The sequence below is a fragment of the Thermobia domestica genome, chromosome 5 (assembly GCF_964235325.1).
Source record: "Thermobia domestica chromosome 5, izTheDome1.hap1.1, whole genome shotgun sequence".
NCBI lineage: Eukaryota > Metazoa > Arthropoda > Insecta > Zygentoma > Lepismatidae > Thermobia > Thermobia domestica.
In genome coordinates, this window is record NC_137458.1 from 94,606,020 (window position 1) to 94,631,409 (window position 25,390).

General features: G+C 35.3%; 1 protein-coding gene across 1 annotated transcript in view; it reads left to right on the top strand.

Moving 5' to 3' along the window:
• The window catches only part of LOC145686004 (adenylate cyclase type 10-like), a 71,571-nt gene extending 46,764 nt beyond the window's left edge, over positions 1–24,807 (top strand). Inside the window, exons 6-10 of the mRNA XM_081758837.1 lie at positions 2,024–2,438; positions 10,129–10,241; positions 12,432–13,651; positions 19,522–19,660; positions 24,508–24,807. Of these exons, the coding sequence (XP_081614963.1) occupies positions 2,024–2,438; positions 10,129–10,241; positions 12,432–13,651; positions 19,522–19,660; positions 24,508–24,648 (2,028 nt within the window). The 3' untranslated portion in view covers positions 24,649–24,807. The remainder of the gene's footprint in view (positions 1–2,023; positions 2,439–10,128; positions 10,242–12,431; positions 13,652–19,521; positions 19,661–24,507) is intronic.
• Positions 24,808–25,390: the final 583 nt, after the last annotated feature.

Sequence of the window (25,390 nt, forward strand, 5' to 3'; positions counted from 1 at the left end):
TTAAACAAATGGTAACAATGTGATGATGTGGTGAAAATGCTTCACTCTGGCTTGGGGTATGAGATTATGTGGGCGCAGACATGTTCTTCGCCTAGGGTATAAAATATCCTAGAGCCGCCTCTGAGACTGGTTTCCTAGTGAGTGGAGCCCAGTGGATGAAAAATCTGTTTTCTTGTGATAATATGGACTAACATGAGATATGTATCATCTCGAATAATGTATTGATTTTCATGGAAAGGGAATGTTTAGTGCATTGAATCATGTGTATGTATAACTATCTAGTCTTATATCAGCTTTATATCAAGACAGTCGAAGACAGAATATTTGAAGTTAAATTCAATCTCACTGTGGCACTATGTTCATCAGCTATGTTCCTTGTAACATCTACTGATGGGCATGTTTGCTCAATATAATCTTAGATTTGTTGGTTCATTAAAATTCAATTTCATGTCCGCTTCACGTTCAGGTTACTGTTCTACAATACTATTTACCTCTCCCAAATCGATGAAAAAGGTCCGCAGTACCTTTCATGCAGGGCGACAGAAGGATTAAAAGCAAAAGCCTCAGCCAGTGCCAATTTTAGCTTAATATCAGATCCACTATTGGCCAATAGCATACTAGAATAGTTAGTTCACACAAGCACATACACTGTTTCTCAATTTAATTTAAAGCTGACTCTCAACACGAAATTTTCGTTGATTTGCTTTATAGCATTTGCTGAAACACCTTGGATTGTTCCTAAATGGAATAATACGTAACAACAATTCTAACTTCCAGGTCTAATCGACGCAGTAAGCAGTAAGATACAGGGTGTCTTTACAATAATGGTCATAGATTACAGTGTGGAATTAGTCCTTTTCGTTCAATTCGAATATTTCATCAAGCATCAAAATGATGGAGCTTCACCGCCCTTACGCAAACTATTCCCTGTTCGAAGCCTAGAGGACCAGGACCACTATGCACAAAAGCGATGGAGCAGTTTTTTTACAGGTCGAAGCATAGAAGCCGAATCTCCAAGACTCTCGGCTTCGCCCTCGCGATGCGCTTAAGGAGACCAGTCAATGTATCCTAGAACTTTGGACAATTTGCTATTACGCTGTGCATCTTCACAAAATATACTCAGTGTGAAGTTGTTACTATAGGATAGTCCTCAATCTTCAGTCCGCGGACACAAAGAATAGACCATCAGGCATCTCAAGCAAGGAAATCTCATATAAGTGCAAACAGAAGGTGCACAAGTGTAAGTCCTGGACTCCTCTGTATCAGCAATTCAATGGAAGCCAGATTTGCACCTTAAGTAAATAGCAATTGAATACTAGGCGAAGTCTTACTGTGATATTGCAAATATGCTATGTATATAAAATTCTTGCTGACTTACGTTTGAGTTAATATCGAGAGGAATATAATATGAAGGATTGTATTTAAATTTCCTGATATAACTTGGAAGTGACCCTTTTACGCACTAGCTATCAGTAATAGTTACATTGTGTTGATCTAACAGTAAGATGCAATAGTAAACTTATTCATTTCAGAATTAACGATCTAAAACACTCACTTTTAGGTTTAAGTTGATTACATACTTCGTATTATCACATCACACGTAGCGTCTGGCAACCTAGGATGATGGATTGCTTTATTTTGACAATAATTTTTCTTTGCCAAATTATCTGTTTACATCACGTGATATAGGACCTACCGTTTAAAGTGAAATCCGAACCACTACTCGGAATTTATATCCGAAGTAAGTATCTCCCTCCGTAAATCGAACCCGATACCAAGTACACAAAAAGGACGTCTGTTACCCACAAGAAGACACAAAACAGATCATGAGTTCGCTTTTCAAACAAAACTTTATTTTATTTTATTCATTTATTTATTGTAGTTATTTAACAGATTATGTTTTATCTTCTACAAATCCTTGTTTAGACCAAAAGCATTTTTTCTCTTTTATTTAACAATCTACGAATTGTTAAAAGTTCATAAATACAGTTTGGAAATAAATGATAATATAATTCTTTGCTAGGAATCCATGTTATGCTGTGTTCATCAATTGGGCTCTGCCAAAGGCCAAAGATACCCAATGGACACATCAACACTGGAGATCATTCGACGTCTCTCTGGATCGTGGAACCCGCACGTTGTCTCCACTGATATCAAACAGCAAATTCAGTCAAAAGAATCGTTGCAGTTGCTAAGCCCAGTATTCTCCGAAGTTGCTGGTTTTTCCCCTGTCAGTGGTCCTTCGACGAGCACTGGTAGTGCCTACACCACAGACGCACATATGTTTGTTTCGGCAAGCTGTCGGAAGAGGCGAAGAGCATCGTTGGACAATATTTCAAGTTTTTCGCATCTTGCAAGCCCGGATCTTTGGAACTGCCGGTGTGATGTAATTGTTGCCACTGTATATGTAGAATTATTCCGTCACTGGAACAAAGCAGGTAATTTTTGTTTAGTATCGCTTTTCCATTTCACAAACTCTAAATATTAAATATCTAAGTATTCTATTCAAGTTAAGAAATCTAATTATATCATATATAGAAGCTGTAGAGAAATCAGATGATTCTTTCGGTCTAATACAAATATTTGAAAAGTGATGAGTTTACGAGCTAGAATCGTACGAAATTTGACGGGAGAATCAGTGGCGGCGATTGGAAGTTAAAAGTGGGGGAGGGGGGCAAGACATGATCTGAATACTTGTATATTAATGTTAGTTTTCCTGGTTGTTTCTAAGACTTTGTTTCACGAATTGTTGTATAACTGATAGGATACTATCTTTTTCAGTTAAATACTGTATCATATTTCATATTTTATTTAGTAAATTACAAGAGCAACGCAAGTAAATACTAGCCCTTTGTATTCTTAAACAACGAAAGTGTAAGAAGAGATTTGATTCCTTGCTCATGAACATCTTAAAATTCTGTCTGCAAAATTGTGTGATCTGATTATTTTATAACAAATTTGCAAAACAAATAAATAGAAAGGATAACATTAATCATAGTAATGAATAATGAGGCTTGTTTTGTAGAAATTATATTGAAACTGTGGATTAATGAACAACTTATATTTTTCATTCCACACATCCCATTATTACTCTTAGAAAATACTACAAGCATATACTACATTTAAAGAAATACGAAATTCCAATATTATTTGCCTTGGATTGCAATTAAAACGCAATTCCTGTAGCTTTCTTAAGTTCACGGGAAAACAAATAATCGTACTCACGCAACGCCAAGTATTATATGGCACCATTTTTCTATGAACCAGTAATACATACAGAAACTTTACATACATGAAACTATATACATTAAAGGGAAAGCATTTCCATCCACATCATAGAAGCTTTAAATTCACGGGAAATAAAAGTAGTAATGCAAAAATACTGATAACCAAATTGAACACAATTGGAGTTATGACCCCGGACCACTTACGATAAGACCAATCTTTTTAATTTATGCTGACAGTACGGATATTTTTCGAGTATGAAAAATATTTGGCATTCCTTGGAGGAATTTTTGTCATAGAATCTGGTATCACTGAGTGTCATTTCATGATCCCTAAAGTCAAATACTCCAGGAATGTGAAGTTGCCTTTCAGTAGTAGCATCATTTAAGGATATGCATGAGGGAGGAGGGGGGGGGATAAACTGTCCGATATAATGGTTTATTCCCGTTCTGCCTAAAGGACCTCCAGCACTTTGTAGAAAATATTTTCAATGATTTTATCTTTAGGCAGACCGTGAATTCTTGTTCTGCCTAATCTTTGGAGACAGGGAATTTTATGCGGGGAGGGATCTTTTAGGGAAATGCAACACTGAAATACTTGACTCCTAGCGTCTTTTTATGCAGATCGGGACTCATGTATATAATGGGTGTTATAACAAGGGCGAGGACAAAATCTAAGCTGTCAAAATCCAACGAAAATTCTGACGAGACGGACAAAATCCAAGGGATAGAGTCATATGAGTATACATTGGATGTACCAGTGCACACCCTATATGATTATTTTTTCCTTCAATTGTCATATATTTTATAATGTTATCTGTAAATTTTTCAATGTACTGAAATATTTTTTTTCTTTTTGAAATACTGAAAACCCAATAAAACGTAAAAATGTTATAATAAAAGGGCACTCTGTCTTTAATTAGTTTCACACAGATTCATATGAAAATATTGGGTACTCCTATTTATTACACATTTAAAATACGTTCAGCATATTACTGTAAGATTATTCATTTTAATTACAAAAAGTAACTCTGATGTTATTTGATTTTTTTTTTAAAAAATTCATCCTTATGAGGTACTATATTGCAGTCTTTTATTTTGAGTGTTGTATAAATATTTATTTATTTTAATTCTGAAATATTGATCAATCTTTTTTAGCAAATATCAAAATGTGAAATATATACTTACAGGTACTATAACAGTCTTACGTGTTTTATTGGGTTTTCAGTATTTTAAGAAAATGTTATTTCAATAAAGTGAAGAATTACAGATAATACATGACAGTTGAAGAAAAAAATAATCATCTTTTATTAGGCTACGGTTATGATTCTGTCGCTTGAATTTTGTCCGTTTTATCAGAATTTTCCTTGTATGTATTCCACTTGTTCTCGGAAAAATGACTAGGTACAGTTCTGTTATTATAGCAGTATTATTCGCATCTACTTTAGTAAAGATCAATGTGATTTTTTAAAAATACCTGCAAGGAAATGGAAAATTGATTGACTCTGTTGTAAGAAAACCGTTTGACGTTATAACTGAAACGAACACAAAACAAACTTACTTCGGTCTAATATAAAGTTATTTCACAACAAAAGTTCATTCGGATTTCCTGTAATTTATTTCCAGCATGTTAGGGCTCGCAGTATTTAAAAAGCACTATAGTTAACATCCTCAAGGTATATTTGGTCATATATTAAGCAAACAATGCAAAAGAATGCTTAAGGCGACCCTTAAGAAATAGTGATAATCTTCTACATCACAACTCCTTTTTCGGCATGGCCTTATCAGCTGATTTGTCTTCTGTAAATAGCAGCAATACAAAATATCAATATCACATATTGAAATACTTGTATGCTTTTGTAGAGTTCCAATCAAATCAAAATGTCAGATAATCGGGAAGGAATGGGATTTATAAGATGTTTTAGTTTGCTACTTTTGAAAGTGATTGCCTACTGGGTTCACCAGTAGCCAATCAGCTTTCAGAACATGAAGCTTCTATGTCAACGTTGGAAGAAGAAAAGTAGTCGAAGGAACCAAAGCAAGTTGAACAGAAAATCAAATCACTGAAATCACTGAGAAGAAAGCTGGAATCACATGTATTAGACTTGGTAGCTTACATAGATGCGGTTGCATACTGTTTACATTTAGAACAGTGATGACGAGATCTTGTTTTAAATTGTATTTGCTATATTGACTATCTGTTGGTATTGCTAGTATTTACATTGAAAATATAAGTATATATGACACATTTCATCTAGTATAGAATCATGTATAGAAGACAAATCACCTGATGCCAAAAATGGAGTTGTGATGTAGAAGACAAAGGTTCTTTTTTTTAAAGGGCCACCTTATGCAACCCTTTGCACTTTTTAAACAATATATGGCCAAACATGTCTTGGGGATGTGTACTGTGGCACGTTCTAAGTACTGCTGGAGATAAACTACTGAAAATCTGAATAAACTTTTATTCGGAAATGACTTGATATTAGACCGAAGTAAGTTTATTTTATGTTTGTTTCAGTTATAATGTCAAACAGCTTTCTTATAACTGAGGCAATCAATTTTCCATTTCCCTGCAGGTACTAAAAAAAAATACGTACATTCATCTTTACTAAAGTAGAAGTGAATAACGCTGCTAGTAACAGAACTGTACCTAGCCATTTTTTCGAGAAGAAGTAGAATAACATGTAAAAGGTAGGATGAAACTTGAAGTTTTAGTTAGTCATCTTATAGAATCTGTTAGAATTACTAAAGACAAAATTCTTAGGAAAAATCCCCCACCGCACAGAATTCCCCATCTCGAAAGATTTTGAAAATATTTTCTACAAAGTGTTGGAGGGCCTTTAGGCAGAACGGGAAAACACCGATATAAGTACAAATGTTATCAACTCATAAAATTAAAGGGGTACATTTGCCGTCACTGCAGCACCAAAGATGCCTTTATCTTTAAGGTTATATTTCAGATCGTATTTTGCCACTTTTAAGGCATAAATGCATTCATATTTGGAAACTTTTTATAGGTCATCGAAATCTGATCCCTACTTATTATCTTAAAACTAAAGCTGTGCTATAAGGAGTATTCTGAATGGTAATAGGACTTAGCGAATTAAAGGATGATGGTAAATTAAAGACAGAAACTTCTAAAGAGTTAAGGAGAGACTTATTCATTTTATCCTGATGTCCAAAACAATTCCCAGAGATCTCCAAAATGCACTATCATTACTCGTATAATTTTCCTTTACTCTTCGCTCACAGCCAAGAAACCGATTTCTCTAGAGACAACTGCTGTTACCTGGCAGCTCATTCGTACGCTGTGGGCGAAGGTGGAGCGAAGAAGAATGATCTGATGCGATTCTTGCTGTAGTAGCTAGAGAGTGGTTTTTGCTGCGTTGTCATTTCGAAGACTTCGCGAAACAAGCTTCATGCAAAGAAGTTAGTGGATCTCTCTAAATACATACAGTTCTCAGAAACTTGTACGTACCATTGAAAGAAGATGCTAAAGCATAAAATTTTTAATATAATTTAGTTTATAATATAATAACTTTATTTTGTAATATTCTAGGACTATTGCCGGTAGGCCCGATAGTTCAAAAAATACGCCACCATCATGTAGACTATGTGTTAATTTCCCAACGCATTACAAAAGAAACTTTCACTCGCAGGAAAATAGCGGAAAGTGAGACACATTTTTTCGTAGGTAATAACTCTTGTATTGTATAAAACATTAAAATGAAACAAAAACTGAACAGACGGTTAGAGTTTAGGCTATCATACAATATTGGTGATTTTGGTTTAATGTTAATCACCTCTGGTTTACTTACTCTTAAACAAAATATGATAACTTTATTGGGATAGAGTCTCACTGTACCCATTATTGGGATAGAGTGAGACATATACATACTTAAATATTTCATTCTCTATTACGAAGTTCAACTCATATCCAAAATATGAAAATAAACAGTAAATGATAAGTATGACATTTGACGTTTAGTTTTACAATGTGTAAGCAGTTAATGGTAACCAGTTTGATGTCATTTGCGTTTACAGTTGCAATATCTTGAACAACTGGAAAAATAAATTTTCCGTACATTTTCCCACTTTTCGCAAAAAGCTAAATATATAGTTATTGTTGTCACTATCCAGTTTCAGAACCTTCCCAATATAATAAATGCCCTTTTTACAGTGAAATTTTACCAGAACATAATCATCCTCATTTATGTTTCCATGTTAGTCTTTAAAATCACCTGGACTAATTTCAAATAATAACTCAATTTCTTCATCTGATGAGTACAATTCCACTAATTCTTCCTCCACATCTGAATAGACTTTATAGTCAAAAAGGTGTCTTTTTTAATTTTGTACTCGTTTCCTGTTTGTTTTTGTTCTTTTTTATGTTTCTTTTCCCAGCCAATAATTTCTTCTCTGGACACATCTCTTGTTTGAAAGAAGCGTCGCACTGTACCCCAATAGCATATTATCAATGTCAATCGTATTTCCTCGGAACCACAAGTTTAACTATTAACAATATTGAGATAAATATCGACAAATAATAAAGCATTTCTTGCTCTGAAATTAATCTCCAATTATTTGATTTACTTTGATTTCCTCAGACATAAAGGAAATACAGAAAATTTACTTTTCTTATTTGAAAATCGCTGAGCTCTCTCACAGCCTATATCCTTCGCGCCAGCCATTTGCCTACTAAGATGACAGAGGAAGTTCAACAGCCGCATGTCTGTACATCCATCGTTTCCAACTTCATGCACCAAATAATCAAGAAAAACTCTTGTCTCACTACCCCACTTTCCCCTACCCCTGTACAATATGAAAAGGGTAATAATTTCTGAGTTTACAGTATTTTTCTCACGAAGGCTTGAAAAATCAGTTTTTCTAATGTATATAGCATATAAATGATCTTGGGTACCCTCTATGAGAGCGTCTCCATAAAGTGTGCTCATAATTGTAATTTGTGTAATCACTAGAACACCACGTTAAATTTAAGTTACAAATAAGCATAACTGCAATTATTATGAATATTTATTCACAAAAGTTAACCTTCTAGTTTAAAAGAGGTGTCATTATACAAAATAGGTAGAGCAGGTATTTGTTAAAAACTCTCTAATATCCAATGTTCACAGTAAAATAGTTTTCAACGAAACACAAAACTAAACCTGAGAGACTGCAACACACCTCAACCTGTTCATTGTTCAGGAGATGTTACTTTTCAGTATTTTGGATAACTCGCTGTACTAAAACTTTATACTCTGTTTTCGCGGAGTTGATTTCATTTCGATACAGATTCCTTAGTAGTAAGTTGAAAAACTGATGATTTCTTATTTGTTTATAAATTTAATTTTTGTAATTACACATGAAGGTTGATGTCATTATCAAGTTCCCCCTTAGAAAGTGCAAAGGAAACGAGGTTCCGGGGAAGTGTTCAGAGATGCCTGGGAATTTTCCCCTTTCCCCCCTTCAATTACCACACTGATTCCCATTGTCAATAATATATCTTCCAAAAAATAAAGTGCGGTCAAGTACAAAATGAGCTGCTTATAATAACAAACATCTCAAATAAATATTGATCATTGTACTTAATTAAGTTTTGTAAATACTTGAAAGTTACACAGAGAATTCTATGAGTATTCTTTAAATTAAACACCTAGGTGTATATTTATTTATTTATCCTGCCCACTTACAATGTCTACATATAATACACAATTTTAAATTATAATTATACTAAACTTGAGTTAAAGTAATAAATTTTCCTTGAAAACTTTTTTTTTACAAAATATTCAGAATTATTCTTTTGAACGACTTTCCAGAATTATTAAATATATCTACATTTTTATCACCCTTACTGATTTTATTGTATGTAGTACAAATTCTCCATGTAGGTGACATACGCAGTACGTGCCTTCAATTAGGATATTTTATTTTGTTTTATAAAGAAATAAGCATATCACTTATTATTCTATTTAAGTGATAAGTTCATATGAGTCTTGTATATTAATTGATGAGTTAAAATATTCTTAGTCAGACATTTCCTGAAATTGTTGCAAAAACTTTAGTAACACTGCCTCACATAAATATTTCCTTAGTTACCACAAAAATTAATTTTTTTGTACCGTGAGAGAGTGCTGATAAGTCTTGAACTCTACTCCCTCTGATACATTTTACAATAATATCATTATTGGCGTTATGAATTAGGATATGTAATTAAATTATGTACCAAACTTCAAAGTTCAAATGCTTTTGGTCTCCTTTTTCCTCAGGTCAGATATTAAGAAGGTGTGAGCCTAGATATAATTTCACGCAAAAAAAAAGATGTAGTATACATTTCCCTTTGTGTACAAGGAAAGTCTTCGTAGGTAATTTTTGATACAATAGTAGGGAACAGTGCTCCGTCATATGCGATTGTAAGGAGTTAGGTATTTCGATTCGAGACAGAACATTTCAGTATCATATATATAAAGAACGTCCAGACTTCTAGTGAAAATGTGGACACTGTGCAGGACGTAGTACGTGAAAACAGGAAGCTATCAAATGAAAGCATAACAAAGACTCTGAAAATGTCAGAAAAGATAGTAGGCTTCTTATTCTGAAACATACTTGACATGAGAAATATTTCTGTCAAATGGTTTTCCAAATGCCTTAATGTGGGTCAAAGTTAATTTTTAGTAATTCTTAGAAACTCCCTCTCTTCCCTGCATATTATCATTATCATTATCAGATTCTGGGCTCTGCAAGGCTTCAAGACTCTTGTTTTGCACCACTAAATTATAACAACATCGCTAAACTTAAATTAGTAATTACTTAATGAATGATTATGTAGTTTATGATTATTTCCAATTCTGGATAATACAGTATTTCTACTTCCACTAATAAAGACCCTTCTCTTTTGTAGGAATGACCGATAAAACTGTAAGAGCTATGATCTCGGCATCAAGGCCTCTATGTAAGATAGGACATCACAAGGATGCTTTAGCCTTGTTGTATACTGCGAAGACTTGGACTGAAGTATGGCTTAATTTCAAATTTTCAAATCATCTTCATAGTAAAGAGTAATATTGATATAGTGTAGGTGTGCTTGTTCAATAAACTTAATTCATTTTGTGAAATATAAGTTATGAGCTATTTACAGATGGAATGATTTTCTGAATCATATTCGATTTCCAGTAATAAACAATATTCCTGGATTGAAATGATTAATTGATGGTTTGAGTAACAAGATTTATTATTTGCGTGAGTCCTGAACCACACCAGAACTTTAATCGTGTTCAATTGATAATTGCATAAACCAATATTATGCAATATTATGTCTTTCCCTACAACTCTATCTCACATCTGAAAGAGTTGAATTACAGAATTATCCATAGGTTCCAGCTTGAAGTATTTCTACAATAGAGTATACATACCCAAGAAATTACCTGACACCCCGTACTGGCAGAGCGAGAACATTGACGGCCTATATAGTAAGATATCGGGCATCCATCTACTGCACTCCCCGCAGAAGACTTTCAACCATTTACTGATGAATACCAGGCATTACTTCTCCCACTTCTCCCTCAAGCCGCATTCAATGCTGCCAGAGAATTAGAGCGATTTAGGTTGGATATCAAACAGAGATTCAATCATCCCACAGATGCTGAATGGGATTGAGATCGAGACTTGAAGCAGTCGCGTATATTCGTTGCATGGAATTATCACTATACCATCTAATAACAATGGTGGATCGGTGGCACGGAGCATTGTCATCTTGATAGGAACATTGGTTCATTTTGTAGAACTTCCACAGTGTGAGAAATACTGAATTATGCAAAATGTTCATGCTAACAGGCAGCATACAATAAGAAACCATCCCAGCTATAACTCCATCACCACTGACTTTCCTGTATGCATATTACAGTCAGATTTAGCTAAAAAGAATTCGCCGGGTTGGCACCACATCCAAATTCTCCCATCTGACTGGAAACATGTGTATCTTGATTTATCAGCAAGTCTCCCATTGGTTCACAACAACCTTCCATTTATGGACCTTATACTATGTCAGTCGAACTCCCTGGTTAGGGCGAGTGGTGTAGGCTTGTGTAGAGCTGTTCTCCCATGGAATCTGAGGATGTGCACCTCTATTCTTTTCTGATGTAACGAGAGGGATTTGTCCGTCGACGTTCGGAACTTCTGATATATGTCCCCGTTGGCAGTGATTTGAGCATACCATCTTTTTCAGCACCTCCCTCCCTAGTCCAAGCCTGTCATAGTCGTGAGTTAGGCGATACCCACACGTGTGGACTTTATTATTACGTTACTAACTGTTAACTTTGGGTAATCCAATTTGACTGCAATTGCTCGTATTGACAAATCAGATGCGTCACTTCCAATTATGATGTCCTTTTCGAAGTTACTTCACAGTCTGCTTCAATTACATTACGTGTGCTTTCCTGCATACGTGTGCCTGGAAAGATCAATCTCATGCATCGGTAGAGTGATCCGGTAACTTCTTGGGAAGTAGTGTATATATAGTGGAAAACAATGGTAAGCCCCATTTCCAGTAAAATTGAGTTATTAAGTGAAATGGATTGGGATCGTAGCACAGAACAGTATGTAGGTAGTTTAATTTCGTAAATGTTCCTGTAGATAGCAGAGGAAGCTTGTTTGTTATGCATCATTGCATTGCATTACATGGGAATGTGGAACTTTCTTTTCTAGTTTACGTACTCGAAACTTAGACAATGTGATATACCATTGTATTCCCCCGAACTGCTCATATCTAATTATGAACAATAAATGACAAAATTGTCACACATTGGGATTACACATACAATTACATTCTCTAAACAATTCAACTTTGATAATTAATTATTACATTTTATTGTATACTGTATTATTATATATTATTTTATTGTATTATACTGTATACAATAATAGAATACTAAAGCATTGAAAATTTTATCAACCAGGTGCATAAAAACTGTTGTCCTCCTACTATTGATTCACCCTGTATATGTGTAGAATAACAAATATTGAATGAGATAGGGAAAGAGTTGAAGTGAGAGAGAGAAACAAAAAGGGACAACACAGATATCAATATCTCATATATATATATAAAGTATTTTCACAAATAGGCTACGAAAATATCAAAATTTTGTTTCGTCTCCGAACATAAGGAAAATTTTGTTATAAACTGTGAGTCTTTCTTCTCTTTTTCAGTCCCTGAAAGTCGGCGTCATACGAGAAGACAGTGAGGATATGTCCAAAGACTTCATGTTAATCGAGATCGAAAGTCAAATAGCTCAGCTATATTTAGAAGAAGGGCTCTTCGACGAGGCAATGACGCACTGTCAAGCAGTGCTGTCTCTCTTAGGGAGAAATATACCACCAACGAGATTCACGGCCAAGTTGGAATTGTATACAGAACTATTGAAGCGTTTCTTTACACGGCGAGAAGCATCTGTTATTAGTCCAGATAAAGTGTTAATTTACAACCTAGCTGCACGGTGTTATGAACAGTTAAGACTAATTCTAAGTGCACGTGGAGAATCTCAGTCTGCTGCTTTGGCGGCTTTACGAGCTTTAGAACTAGTTCACATTTCACGTTGCGACCTGAATGTCATTGGTATCATAACTACTTACTATGGTGCACTGACTAGTGTGGAATGGAACAATTGGACAAAGAAGTTGGAGCGTCGAGCCACAGAAAAATTAAAGAAACTCTCCAACATGGGTTTATTAACTTCACACGACATTCCCGCAGTGGAGGAATTGTATTGTCTTATACTAAAGAAGAACTTCTGGGCTGGTAATCTTACGCAAGCACTATTCCTTGCCAAACTTATTTGGAGAATGAGTACCCGAATTCATGACATCTCAGTCAAAATGCGCATTTTACCCATCTTAAGCCGTACTTATATTTTGTTAAACGACCCGTCAGAAGTGACTGATGCGCTTCGTGAATTGATATATTTATCTGACGAAAAACAATGTACAATGGGGAGAGCCAATTATTACGCGCTTTGCTTATCTCTCATTTTAGAGATTGGTTTCCCTCGAGAGAATTTTGAAGAGTGTCACGAGTTTTCAGTGTTTTTTCTTGCAGAATGTGGAAATCATTGTCTTCCGGAGCAGCAAGAATTAAAGTTATTGTTAGAATCTGGAGTTGCTTTGTGGTTTGCTAGACGAAAGTGTTGGGAGAATGCAAATTTATGGTTCGACAGGGCTATGGATGATGCTTCTTTGCACTATTTTAAGTCAATTGATTCTGTTGATGTGTACTTTGCGATGCAACAATTGGTTGAATGCCGTCTTCTTTTCCTTAGTCACTTGCTGGAGAAACATGATAAGGACCATATCCACAACTGCCAGTCAATTATCAAGAACTTGTTTATTACCCTTCATCTGTTTGAGAAGAAGTTTGAAGTTTGTAGACCTAGGTTAGCAAAATCATCACGTTATTATCTTTAAAAGAGGTACAGTGCCTTTGTAAAAGCTTCCTAATTATAGAGGCCATTCTCTTAAGCGCAATAGATGGCTTTTTATTTTTGTGATTCCTCTGATCAAGGCCAAATGAAATAGTAAAGTTGTAGATGTAGTAAACCTAACAGGTGTTACTATGTATTTCTTAAGTTTCTTCCTAGTATCTTTACGATTAAGTGTAGTAAGTATTGTGTAACTGTGAATGTGAAAAAAGAACGAAAGGCACCAAAAAAAATATCTATTCTTTTTGTTAGAAATTAAGAATAACAATAGCAACACGTATCAGTATAGTATGCTCAATGGTATGTTAGAATGGGAAGCGGAAAGCTAGCCTAATAACAACATTGGCATTACGTTGTAATTAGTCACTTTGCCGAGCATTACCGACGTAATGAATGATTCCCTTATAAAAGAAGTAAAATCGATTCGAATATGAGGTCAGAGGTCGATGGTATCACTTTTTAAAGGGGTCATTGAATATAAAATTTAGAAAAGCAGCAAAAAATTATCCCAATGAAAGCCGCCAATGGTTTGGGCTGCTGATTCATCCTTTAGGAGGCATATTATTATAATCATTACGTTTGCAAGCATGATTTATGTTATGCTATAGTGTTGCAAATTGCTGCTCTTTCAACACAAAAAACGCCACTTATGGTAAAACTTGATGAGTTTGTTTCATCACTGGACTACACATGGTACAGGCATAGTAGCCTATTTAGTGCAGAACAGTTAGTCGATAAAGACTAGGCGATAGACAAAACAGTTTTTGTAATGAAGAAAAAAAACTGGTTTTGTACCCATCTTTGATGGAAACAGTTCAGGAGTCGTATAATGTGGTTTGTTGAACAAAATGAATTATCTAAAAGCAGCATAACTAGTCATCTTTGTCAGTGGCCAGCACAAAAGGTCACAATAAACCTACTTCTTCTCCGCAGGGACAAAGGCTTTTACTCATATGTCTTCATTTTACATAACTTAATAGGAATTTTCTCTGCAAGATATGGCTCCCCGTGTGGGGGTTGAATTACGTGATATCGCTGAAGTACCATCTGAAATGTATGACGAATGAGGCTATTGATTGTTATGTAGCCTGTGACAGAACCTTTCCTTTCCTTCTCAAAACCGAAGTGAAACAGAATTGATATGGAAAATGATACTCGCTCACTCCTTGGCTTGTGTTTACTTTCAATAGTAGTAGTAGTTTGCTTCTTGTAGTAGTGTAATCCATTCACCATGACTTGTAGTTTCTACAATCTTAATGGTAAATTTGCAGTTTCAGCGCTTAAAATGATCAGCCTATGTTTTACCACATCATAGACAGTGTATATCCTATCATGGCGTCGCAATCTGCGCTTCATGATGATGACTCCAAAATCTCTATCACAGGGCAGAAAGTTGTGCTCATAGGCGTAGCCACGGGGTGTGACGGGTGTGCCTAGGCACACCCTAATGGGTTGCTTTATCAAAGAGAATTAAAGATAGATATTTCAATAAGAGAAAAAATAAGCCCCATCTTTTTCTCAGGGCAAAACTATTAAAAGTACAGATTATTCGAAATATTGAACTCGTTGAGCAGTGGCGTATTTAGGGGGAATTCCGGGCTTAAGCACCCCGAAGTCTTACTTACTATAGTAAAGTATATTTCTATATAGTAAAGTATATAGTAAAGTATATTCTTGCAGAATTTTCACATTTTCAGGCAAAGCCCCCCCCCCCCCCGAAGTTAGCAAAGCCCCACCCGAAACAAAATCGTAAATACGCCACTGTCGTTGAGTATACCCCGAAATTCCACCTTCCTTCCTCAATATTGGTTTAAAATTTACCTATATTTGTGGGAATGTGGAAACTGATTATTTTCTTCTTTGAACGTTCGAAATTAAAAACTGATATAATACAGGGAAACAATACGTAAAGCAAACCAACAATGTTTAGAGTAAGATATTTGCTGCCAATAATCTCCTTCCTTTGCATTCTCACAAGCAACTAACAATTGATTTCCTTCTGTAGCATAAAACTTATCAGTAAACATTTTGACAATGCACTATATTTGGAAGTTATTTATGAATGTCTCAGGTGGCTTGTATTTTAAACTCTTTATCGACTAGTTTACTTCATTATAACTGTGTCGTATTCTGTTGCAAGTTCATTTCTCGGAATGATTGAAGGAGCCATTATTTAATGAAAATTGGTACTTGTTAGACGTGATATTTCGTTCGTATAAACTTAACGTACTTTTTCGTAAATAGTGAGTTTATTTTTTAAAAGAAAATGGACCGTTTTGTCGTGAAACTGAAAAGAAACGAAGGTAATCCCGATCGAAAGCAAACACTTGAAAGTTCAAACGTCTGTGATAGTGCCAGTTTCAACGCCCTTGATGCTGAACAAAACACCAGGTAAGCTTGTTGATATATCAGTAAATGCTTCTGACCGTATAAATGCATTACCAAATAACAGAACAGAATTTGATGTAAGAGTGAATTAGGACCATATCAACGAAACCTGGTCGTTTTCCCTAGAAGTAGAATAGGTGGGAAAGAAAGGCTTTTCAATATGGCTCGTTTAAGAGTTACAAATAGTTGGAATATAACATAGCTATTAATTCTGCATTGTTTTACTACAGAGCTTTTGCTTCAAACAATGCATACGTATATGGGAGAGGACAAATTGATCAAGCATTCATTACATGAAGTTTTAGAGACTGATATAAAGCAAACAAATGCTTTCGAAGTTATAAAACATCTAACAGTAAAGTTTAAGTTCTTGGTCAAACTACAATAGAAATAAACCACATGGCGTCCAATTAGGTGAGCGTAAGAAGGCTTTTATTTCCAAGCAAGGACAAACAAGACTTTGAAATCGACAAATCATGGAGAGGCCAATAAACATAATTCTTTGTCTTACAAAAAGAAGCCACCCCACTGAGAGGACATACTGGAAAGAAAGAAGCATACGACAGGGGATTATTTCTAGATGTATTTGATTTAGTTTCCAAATATGACTCCGTTTTAAAAGCACACGTAATTAACGAGCTAAAAAATTACAATTATTCAAGCTCATAAATTCAGTATAATATAATCCGTAGTTTGAAAACTGTACTTGCAATTAAGTTGAGAATATCATTACTTCGTACAAACATGTGCAGTATAGCTGATGGAGTGAGTGATTGTGGTCATCATGAGCAGATGTCTACAGTTTTTCGTTATTTATGCCAATAAACCTGTTGAGCATTTAGTGGATCTTCGTAAGTTTTAATCTGTAGATACACAACCAATTCTTAATATGTTGGCACTAGTATAGTGTCATAGTTCAATGTTGATTAGGAAAGTGTTCTTTCAGTTTGCTTCGATGGAGCCTCAACAATATCTGGAGTGCAAATGAAGTGTAAAGAAAAGAACAGGTCAATAATGCACGTTCACTGCTATGCTCAATGTTTGAATCTTGTACTTGTGGACTCATTTAGCTCGCGACCCGAAAATAAATTAATTTAAGATATTTTCAAAACAATTCAATTCCTTTACTATTTCATTGAAGGTAGCTCGTCAAGACATGAAGTTTTTTAAAGTATATACCAGGAAATTGATCTATGTTTAAGAACACTGAAGTCTGTGAACAACAAGATGCGGTGCTGAAACTGTTTCTACAGTGAAAAGGAACTACTTTGCAATTATTTTCGCTTTGGAAGAAACCACTCAAAATAGTCATCAGGATGATGTGCAAACTAAAGGGAATGAACTCAAACAACAAGTCAGATCGTTTGAGTTCGTCTTTTGTCTCACAATGCTACATCCAATCCTACAAATGATCGTGAAAGTTAGCAAGTTACTCCAAAGTCCAGATGTAAATCTACTTTCGGCTGTACATAGTGTCAGATCGCTATGCAATCCATGAGAAACTCGTTTCAATTCATAGAAACTTACAAAGAAGCTATTAAGATCTGTGATAGTCTGGAGATTTCAATTCCTCCAATGAAGAGGCGCAAAATTGCAGTCTTAACAAATCAGTCAGCTTGCAGTATTGTACGAAACAAAGGAAGAGAATAATTTTTTGCTATTATCCTCTTTTAGACTCAGTTGTTTGTAGTATTGGTGGGAGATTTAGTCAAGAAACTATAGGGGTCATCAGTACCGTGAGAAATCTGGTTGACTTGTATGTAAAGGATGAAGAAATAACCCCTTAACAAAAATATTCAAATTGTTAGGCTACGAGTTGGCAGCAAAAATAAGAGTTCTTAATGAAAAAATCGTTTGTACCTAAGAGAAGTTCTGTTACGCTACAGGACTAGTTTCACTAGTTGAAGAAAGAAGATAGAAAGAAGATGCGGTATTTATGCATTATACTTTGTAATACAGTGCTTCTCTTGTATATCTGTCATAAACTACACGTGGGAAAGAGCTTTCTCCAAGCTTACTCAAATTAAAAGTAAGTTAAGAGTAACTCAAAAGCAGAATAGATTGGAAGCCCTGCTCTTGTTGTTTCTGGAACAGGAAAGAGCTTCATCTATTGATATAGATGAAGTTCTTGATGAATTTAAGAACATTGTGTCTTTTGACAGACGTCTCTTGTCGTAGGTTATGTGAATTTCGATGTATTTGTTTCTAATATTTATGAAAATATTTTGTGTGTAATTTCTATGCAATTTGATTTTTTTCTATTTCATAGCTATATCCAGAAAATTTGAACATTGTCATTTAGTGAATTTATATTCCTTTAAAAACGTTAATGCACTTAACGAGCCAAATGAATGTATTACAAAGGTACAAAGTATTAAAAAAGCACAAGAACTAATTTGTTTTCTTTGTGCACACCCAAATATAAAGTTCTAGCTACGTCTATGGTTGTGCCCTCGTACCGAAAAGATAGCAGAATTCTGATAAACTGTCCTGAGTCTATTAGGTATAAAAGATATCTGCACATAGTTTGGTTCTTGTTTTGACCTGGGTATTTGTGAGCAAATAACCAGAGTTTCATGATATCAGCAGTAACGAAATGCTTTAGATAATTATTCAAGAAGGTATACATTTCATCGGGGCCTTTACATCCGTTATCCTCATGATACACATACATAGTGCTAGTGCAAGATTTTATGTTGTATATAAAAAATACATTAACCGTTAATTGTCTGCAACGAAATAGTTCTTCTACAGGCAGTTTTGAAAGAGAAATATTCTACATGAAGTCAGATACAGGTGCTAACTCATGTGATTCCTGCTTCGGCCTACCTGTTGTTGGCGCTTGATACTTAAGTGCATTGTAAAATTCAGTCCTTTTTGTTTTATGAACCATCATTTCAGTAACTGCAGCACATTCGGCTGCTTCGTCCAAGTGAGGAGATTTAATTTTCAGGGTCAACTCTTCACAGGTACAGCAGGTATCTACGTACTTCTGGTCGATCAAATTTGTAGTTATAATGTTTTCGGAAATAGTCCCATTAGGAACACTTAACATCAGGATGCTTTTCTTGAAACACCTCCACATCTATGTTATATTAAGGTCTGCATTTAAGTAGCATATAAAATGCCCTGAATATTAAATATGAACAATTGGTATAAAGTCTGTAGAAGTTAATAAGAAAAAATAATTGTTTTTAAGTTCGTTCCGGCAACGTTCTTGGAGCATTCTCAACTGGTTAGTTCTGATTTTTGCAACTGAAAGCTAGAGCGCCTATTCTGATCAGGTTCGTATTAATGGAATCAATCCACTAATGTCTTAACGGATACAGTGATGTCTTAACGGATTAATGTCTATATTCCATAATTTAGGTTTTCGCATGATCCTCTTTATTCTCTTTACCAGAATTTATTATAACTTTGATTATCTCTTTCTTTAGGCTTCTACATTTACACGCTTACAACTATAGACTCAGAAGAAGGTTGTCCACTGCTCGTAGTGCTTTGAAAGCAGCAAGGAAACTCAGCAGGAAGCATGGAAACAACTTGGAGCGTGAATGGGTTATTCATAATGAGAAGGTGAGAATAAGTTTAAGCCAGGATTCAGGTTCTGCATTTTGTTTAAACAAGGAACGAAAGAATATTTTACTAAAAGTTTTGGTTCGTAGTTTTGCAAAATTGGGAAATTTCTTTTCCTCCTCAATTTGTTCGAAATGAGCGAATATAAACACGGCTGACTCAAAATGAATATGGGGAAGCTCTTTTACTGCCTCTAAGTTAATAATTCGTCTTGAAATATTAAATTCTTAGTAAATTTATTGTTAAGATACGTTGCCACATTGACACATAGAGATTTTTTTCGCAGTTCAATATGCACTTATGCAAATACGAAATTGACTCTAGAACAGTGGTATACAACGTGTCATCAGTTACTCAGTATCAATTTTTATTTAACTCATTTTACCCCCTTAGTGCTACTTTAAGAACCTTATTAATGTGTATTCTTATACCAGATATGAAGAAAAAGTTATGTTTCGGATGTGCTATGAGCATGAAATTTAATCCACTGATAATCTTTCTTCATATTCTATGACCACACACAGGGTGTGAATTACAGGGGGGATGAGAGGGATTTCCCTCCTCAATCACATTTTGTTCCCCCGCAAAAAATCAACTGAAGTATCCCCACCGGGGATGCTCGCTTCCCCCCCAATCCGTGCTTATTATAACGCCAAATTACACTGATTTTTGTCATTTCTTGCAAGTTTAATCTGCTAGCCGTATTTCGAAATGAGCGATGTAAACTTTTCAGTTTTGGTCATTTCTGATTTCCCCACTATTTTCACCGTTGCTTAGTTGAACTATATTATTATGACTATAGGTTGTCCTCATACCCTTTAGTTCGTCGTCGTTCGTGAATTTGAATGTATTAATTGCTCATAACAAAGCCACATATGGATTTATAAATGCTCTTAGCTGTCGGGCAAGAAGTAAACAAATAGCTTCTTCCACCATACTTGGCGAAGGCAGGACGTGTCATATTCATCCTTTACATTTGTATTGATTATCATCTTGTTTCAATTTTTGTTAGTTTGCAAGTTGTGATAATATTCATAATATCCAATAAATAGAACAAGTGGACTTAATAGAACTTAAGCGGACTATTATTGCCAGGACATCACTGCTTTTAAAGTTTACGGAAAGAACTTTTGAAACTGTACTCAAAATATGAATTAGGCCTATATATTCTCTCGCGGCTATATGTTAACGTACGTACATACTGAGGATGAGTCCGTAGTGAGCAGACACGTTAGTGAAGGTGAGTAAGCGCATAACATTGGTTTCAGCATTTGCTAATGCGAATGATTCTCCGTGTCATTCATTGTCCGTGTCTCTATAAGCACTTCAACTGGAGGGGCTGATTAAAGGTAACCCTTCATTTTCCATCTTTGTTTTCGCTGTACAGTTTGCTGTCCACTACAATAATGCTGTTTGGAAAACTTCAATGTAGTGTTTATACTTCATTTGATAACGTAGCACATAGTTAATCAACTCAGCTGTAACCTAACAGTAAAGTAAGTGTTAATTTCCTGAGCTCTGTCACGGAAAGTGCAGGATTAGCGGGAAATAGAAGCGCAAGCTCGAAATTTAAATTGAGAGTTTTGAATTATTTGGCCTTCGATTTGATTTTGATGCCAGAAATCTGGCCCAGCAACAATCCATTCCTCGTATGATAGGCTAATACGTATTTCTTTTCTTTTCTTACTTTTTTTTTAAAAAAAAAAAGAAAAGTAAGTCCGGTTTAATCAATAATTTTAGTGGTTTTCATAATACTGAAGTAGGTTTTCTTTCGCAAGACTGTGTAGAGTTCAATTTGAGCGGAAAAATTAACATAACATGGCTACCACTCGGGCCGAATTATTAAGTAAATAAACCTTAGAAAACCACGAGTAAGAGAGTGAGTACAACATTTAAACACGTTCAGAAAGGTTAGGTGTAGTGTGTGCATATAGTTATTGAGTTTAACGTCCCTTTCAGCAGCGAGGCTGTGTGAGACGGGACCTATTGATTAACGTGGAATCCGAATGATATGAGCTCCCGTCGGGAATCGAACCCGGGTCTCCCACGTCAAAGGCGCGACCGCTAACCGCTTAGCCACTGTCAGTAGATTTTTTGAATTAATAAATCCCTTATTTATTACAGATGTCGATATCATATTTATGTGTTTGGGGGAGTAAAACATTATTGTCTCATTTTAAACTATTGCATCTTCAGACTGTTATGTTGGCATAGTTTTATCCCCCCGAATATAAATTATCTAATTCGCACACTGACCACACATATATTATATCTATGAAGCAGTTCTTTAATATAAACTTCATAATGTCCGTAGGTTTGATGGGAAACTAGCAGTAAGCACGCCAGAAATTTTTACTTGGGGGGTGGTGTTCAAAATAAAAGGTGGTGCTCTCAGAATAGTGATATACATTTTTAAACTAACTCAAAGAAAACAGTATATTTTGTTACGCAACTATTACAATACTACTACTACTACTACTACCACCACCACCACTACTACTACTACTACTACTACTACTACTACTACTACTACTACTACTACTACTACTACTACTAATAATAATAATAATAATAATAATAATAATAATAATAATAATAATATCAGCTTCTCGCAGTGGCAGGTTCAATATAGGAAGTTCACACATTTGAGCATTTATTAATATTATTAAACTAAGTAATACAGTAAAACCTCTCAAAACGGACATCGGTGGAACACGATTATTTTGTCCGTAAATGAGAAGTGTCCCTAAAAGGAAGGGTTCTCTCTCATAACACCACACCACATATTTATTGCATGGAAGAATAAGAAAGTTTGTGCTCTTATGAAGATGTCCACTATTGGGAAATGACCGTTAAGAGAGGTTTCACTGTATTAGAAATTAACCACCACTATTTTACCCAGTAATTACACATGAATTGATTACATACGAATTTCTGTAATCATTTTGCAAAATTCTGCCATTATTTCAATTTATTCACTCCCATAAGTTTTAGTGGGTGATTTTTTTTCAAAATATTAATTGGGAATAAATTCCCTCGTCCTATACTGAAATCACATTAGTTCAGTAATTGAAAAAAATCCCTCGTCCCATGCTGAAATCACATTAGTTTAGTAATTAATACTGTACATAGTTGCAATTTCATTATTTTAATATTCTAACTTCGTTGATAACGTTAATTGTTGTAACATTATTTGATCTCTTAATCTCCGCTCCTGCCCCTTCCTGGCTACGTTATTGGCTCTGAATAACCTTCATAAGAAAATTATTCATTGATTTAATTGTTTTCCAGAAATCTAGTTTTTCAATTTAAAATTATTTTATATCTTTCTGTTTTGTCTTTTTTAATGTAGCCTTATTTTTATAATCCGCTCGATGAATTTACGTAAATAAAAATATATTTTACAAAAAATAAAATAAAATAAATAAATAAGCTAGCGACAAATGCGTTCCTGCATAACACTAGACTCAGTTTAAAAAATATATAATTCTTACTTCGATTGATCTCATCATTTCTAAACACGTTTTGACTACACACTTCTAACTTCCGTCCGTTGATACACCACTTGCAGAGTAGCACTTACCAACTGAATCTGGTATAGGCTTATTACTATATTGTCACATTTTTCCTTACTGAGGATGCGGTAGGTGAATGACCGCTCAAGTTTGTTGCAGGGGCGGGTCCAGGACCGACTTCTGGGGGGGACGGTGGGTTGTCATACTGCTACTTAGAGCTACTTTTAAGGGCTTCAAACTCTGGGATGGTTTTTATTTATATATAGAAAATAAGAAAATTTCCACTTCTGGGGGGTGATCGCCCCCTGGATCCGCCACTGGTTTGTAGCCAATTTCAGTCATCTGCATCTGTCCATCAATCTCTTTTCTCGGAAACGACCGCGGAGCCCAGGAGGGTAGGTATATGAGCGGGTCTGTATTGTCAATTGTTTTGATCGAAACACCGCACGAAACAATGAGGTCGCTTCGTATTTTGAAGTGAAATAAATAAATAAGAATATTGTCTTCTTTCCTAAACGCTAAATCTTTTTTTAACTTGATGTAATAAATAACAGGGGCGCCCGAAGAAAATTTTCTTGAGGGGGCCCATCTCCATAGTTGCTATATTACGTCTGGTATTTCTGGTATTTAATATACGTGATTTGCTATATTATGTATACATTTTCGTGAGCCAGAGGGGGCCCCGGCCCCACCCTGCCCCCACGTTTGGGCGCCCATGATAAAAAAGCTATATAATACTGATTGATACAATTGGATATGGAGGAGTATTCCTTTTCCATCCAGGGGTGTGTGTAAAGAAATTTGGGGGTGTTAGGGGGGCTGTTGGGGTGTGTGTGGATTACTCCCTGGAAACTAGTTGTCCATTTTTATAATGACCTCCGCAGTCACTATGGAAGCGCATTCGCCCCGCACGCCCTCTCCCCCACGGCACGTCACCGCCCATTCACACACTTTTTTTTTTTAAGAAACATCGAGATGAAGTTCCACCTATGGCCCTTCTATGAATCGTCCAATCCCTGATCCAGAACATAAATATTTCTGGCCTATTTCGGAGACGAATCCGGCGCTGATTTCTACATCATATTCTCTTACGAAACTCAGTGGTGTACTGAACCCGGAATGTTGTAATATTCTACTCGTTACCATTAACAACACACCTAACTATTTCACGTCGTATAAGAGCTATTCTGAGTGTGAAGAGCCATATCTAACGCCATATCAACGTGCTAGATTGCACTTTTTAAAGATGTTCTCATTAAATTGATAAGTATTTGGATGTAACTTACATTCATTCATACAAACACAGTACGGTATGTTTTTATTTAATTGCAGGCATGGGAAGGCAAGTTGGAAGACGTTCTACAAAAGTTTTGGTTTCTGAATTGCGACAAGAATGCAATGGATTGGCACAAAAGCCTTTCAGAGGTCAATAATGGGAACCCTATATTTTTTACACTTCCATTACCTAAATGAGAAATTGCTTAATTTCGTTTAGATGATTTTGTTGAGAGTAAATGAGTATGTTGTTAGTCTAAATCAATACCATATTGTGTATACTCAAAGCATACTGTGTTTTATGTTAGTTTTTAATTGTTTACTTATTATTACGAATAAAAGTCGAAATACCTTTAACTTGCTTTCATTTGCAGTAGTCCAAGATCCTTTTGATTTCTTTTGTAAGTATTTCATTAGGCATAGAGGAAGTCCATAATAAATGTGACCTTGTTCGGTTTAAGAGTCTAACAGGAAATCCATTTGATAGCGAATGCTATCAGGCACCTGAAATTGCCTAAACTTTTTTGCAAAAAGGAAGCAGTATATATCAATCGAATCAAGATGAACTTCAATCCTCCACTTATAGTAGGTAATGTAAGTGTCGTGTCGTAATTAACACGAACATAATGACCTACCCAAAGGAACCAACCAATAATGAAATTGATTTTGCGAATATTCATCTCTGTGATTGGGCATATGTGAGCATAGTGCCTTAATGTAGGACACAAATAACTATTAACATACCAAATACGTTGAATGAGGCTTAGGCTAGCTTTAGACGGAAGCATTTATCGTAGCATTTCTCGTAGCAGATGTGCTGCCAAAAATTTCATATAATATTCTATGGCATCAAAAGTATATGGTGCTTTTAAACGGTAGCATTTTGATAAGCATCTGTCGTGATGTACAGTGTTGAATTCAGACGTTTTCACCCGGGGGG